Source organism: Cystoisospora suis, assembly GCF_002600585.1.
Source record: "Cystoisospora suis strain Wien I chromosome Unknown contig_9765, whole genome shotgun sequence".
NCBI classification, from domain to species: Eukaryota; Apicomplexa; class Conoidasida; order Eucoccidiorida; family Sarcocystidae; genus Cystoisospora; species Cystoisospora suis.
In genome coordinates this window covers 656-1,679 of record NW_027162539.1, presented here as the reverse complement: position 1 = coordinate 1,679, position 1,024 = coordinate 656, and the positions used below count along the sequence as shown (strand labels likewise).

The window sequence follows — 1,024 nt, the reverse complement described above, 5'->3', positions numbered from 1 at the left end:
AAATAGTGGCGATAGGAGAGTCGAGACCAGTCCGGAACGGAAGGATCGTCTCGAACTGGCACATCTAACGACGGGCGAACTAACAATGAAAACGCACAGGAACTGCTAGCACAGAGATGAGAGGTGTGGACCGTGGCTGGCTTTATGATGGTCTTGCCTGAGTGAGTTGGGTAGATCGGACAGGGGAAAGAACAACATGCATGCAACGATGCAGTCACCTCGCATCTACTCGTGCTTATCGGCGTTAATTCCTCTCACGAGATGCTTAGGTTGATCTCATGGAATTTCAGGTTTGAGAGGTTGACATGGAAGCCTTCAGTATCAGGCTTAGATGAACCTGCTCGGCTCCTACAGTCTGTCTCCGCGCTGGAGGTGCCTTGTGGACATGCACAGCCGTGTCAGATAAAGCAAGGCTTTTCAGCTGCGCTCCGTCTGCATCGACTGCGGACGGCATCGTCGTCACCTGGTTTCTTCATGTATTCCACAAAGAATGAAAAGGTCGACCGTCGCTGTTTTCTTCGGAGTTGTTTCTTGCCTGGCCGTGCATTATTCGACGTGCCTTCTATAGCGTCTACGGGTTTCCCTCTATGAGTTCATACCAAAGCACATATCTTTCTTAATCTAGTACTGCGTTTTATCTTATTCCAAGGATGGACCTCCCTTCACATTTTACGTCCGCGGCTCGGCGTGTCACACCCCGTTGCCTTCGCCTTAGAACGTCTGGAGAAGAAACCCCCATATTATCTGATTCTTCTTCAGTTTCTTTTCCTGTTCTTTTCCCAAGAGACAATACCTCTTCGCTCATTCATTCACGTCAGATAAGATCGAGAGCATCTCCTCTCTTATCGCAGAAGAGTTCTTCTTCATTCAGAGATGGACAATTGACATCTCGTCCGTTGTTTCCCCTACATAATCACCAAGCTCTACCCGTGTTCCCTGCTGGTCAGAGGTCTTCGAAAACCGTCTGCTTATCTGAAAGAATTTCTCTAGACAATGTTACCTCCTTCTCTTCACTTGAAAATGT

The 1,024-nt window shown here is 48.1% G+C and overlaps 1 protein-coding gene across 1 annotated transcript; it reads left to right on the top strand.

Annotated features, from left to right (window-relative positions):
• Positions 1 to 277: 277 nt before the first annotated feature.
• On the top strand, positions 278 to 1,024 carry CSUI_011109 (uncharacterized protein; the record flags this gene model as incomplete). Its single annotated transcript, XM_068071210.1, has 1 exon — positions 278 to 1,024. A coding segment is annotated over exon 1 (372 nt), but the record flags the coding sequence as incomplete, so codon positions are not given.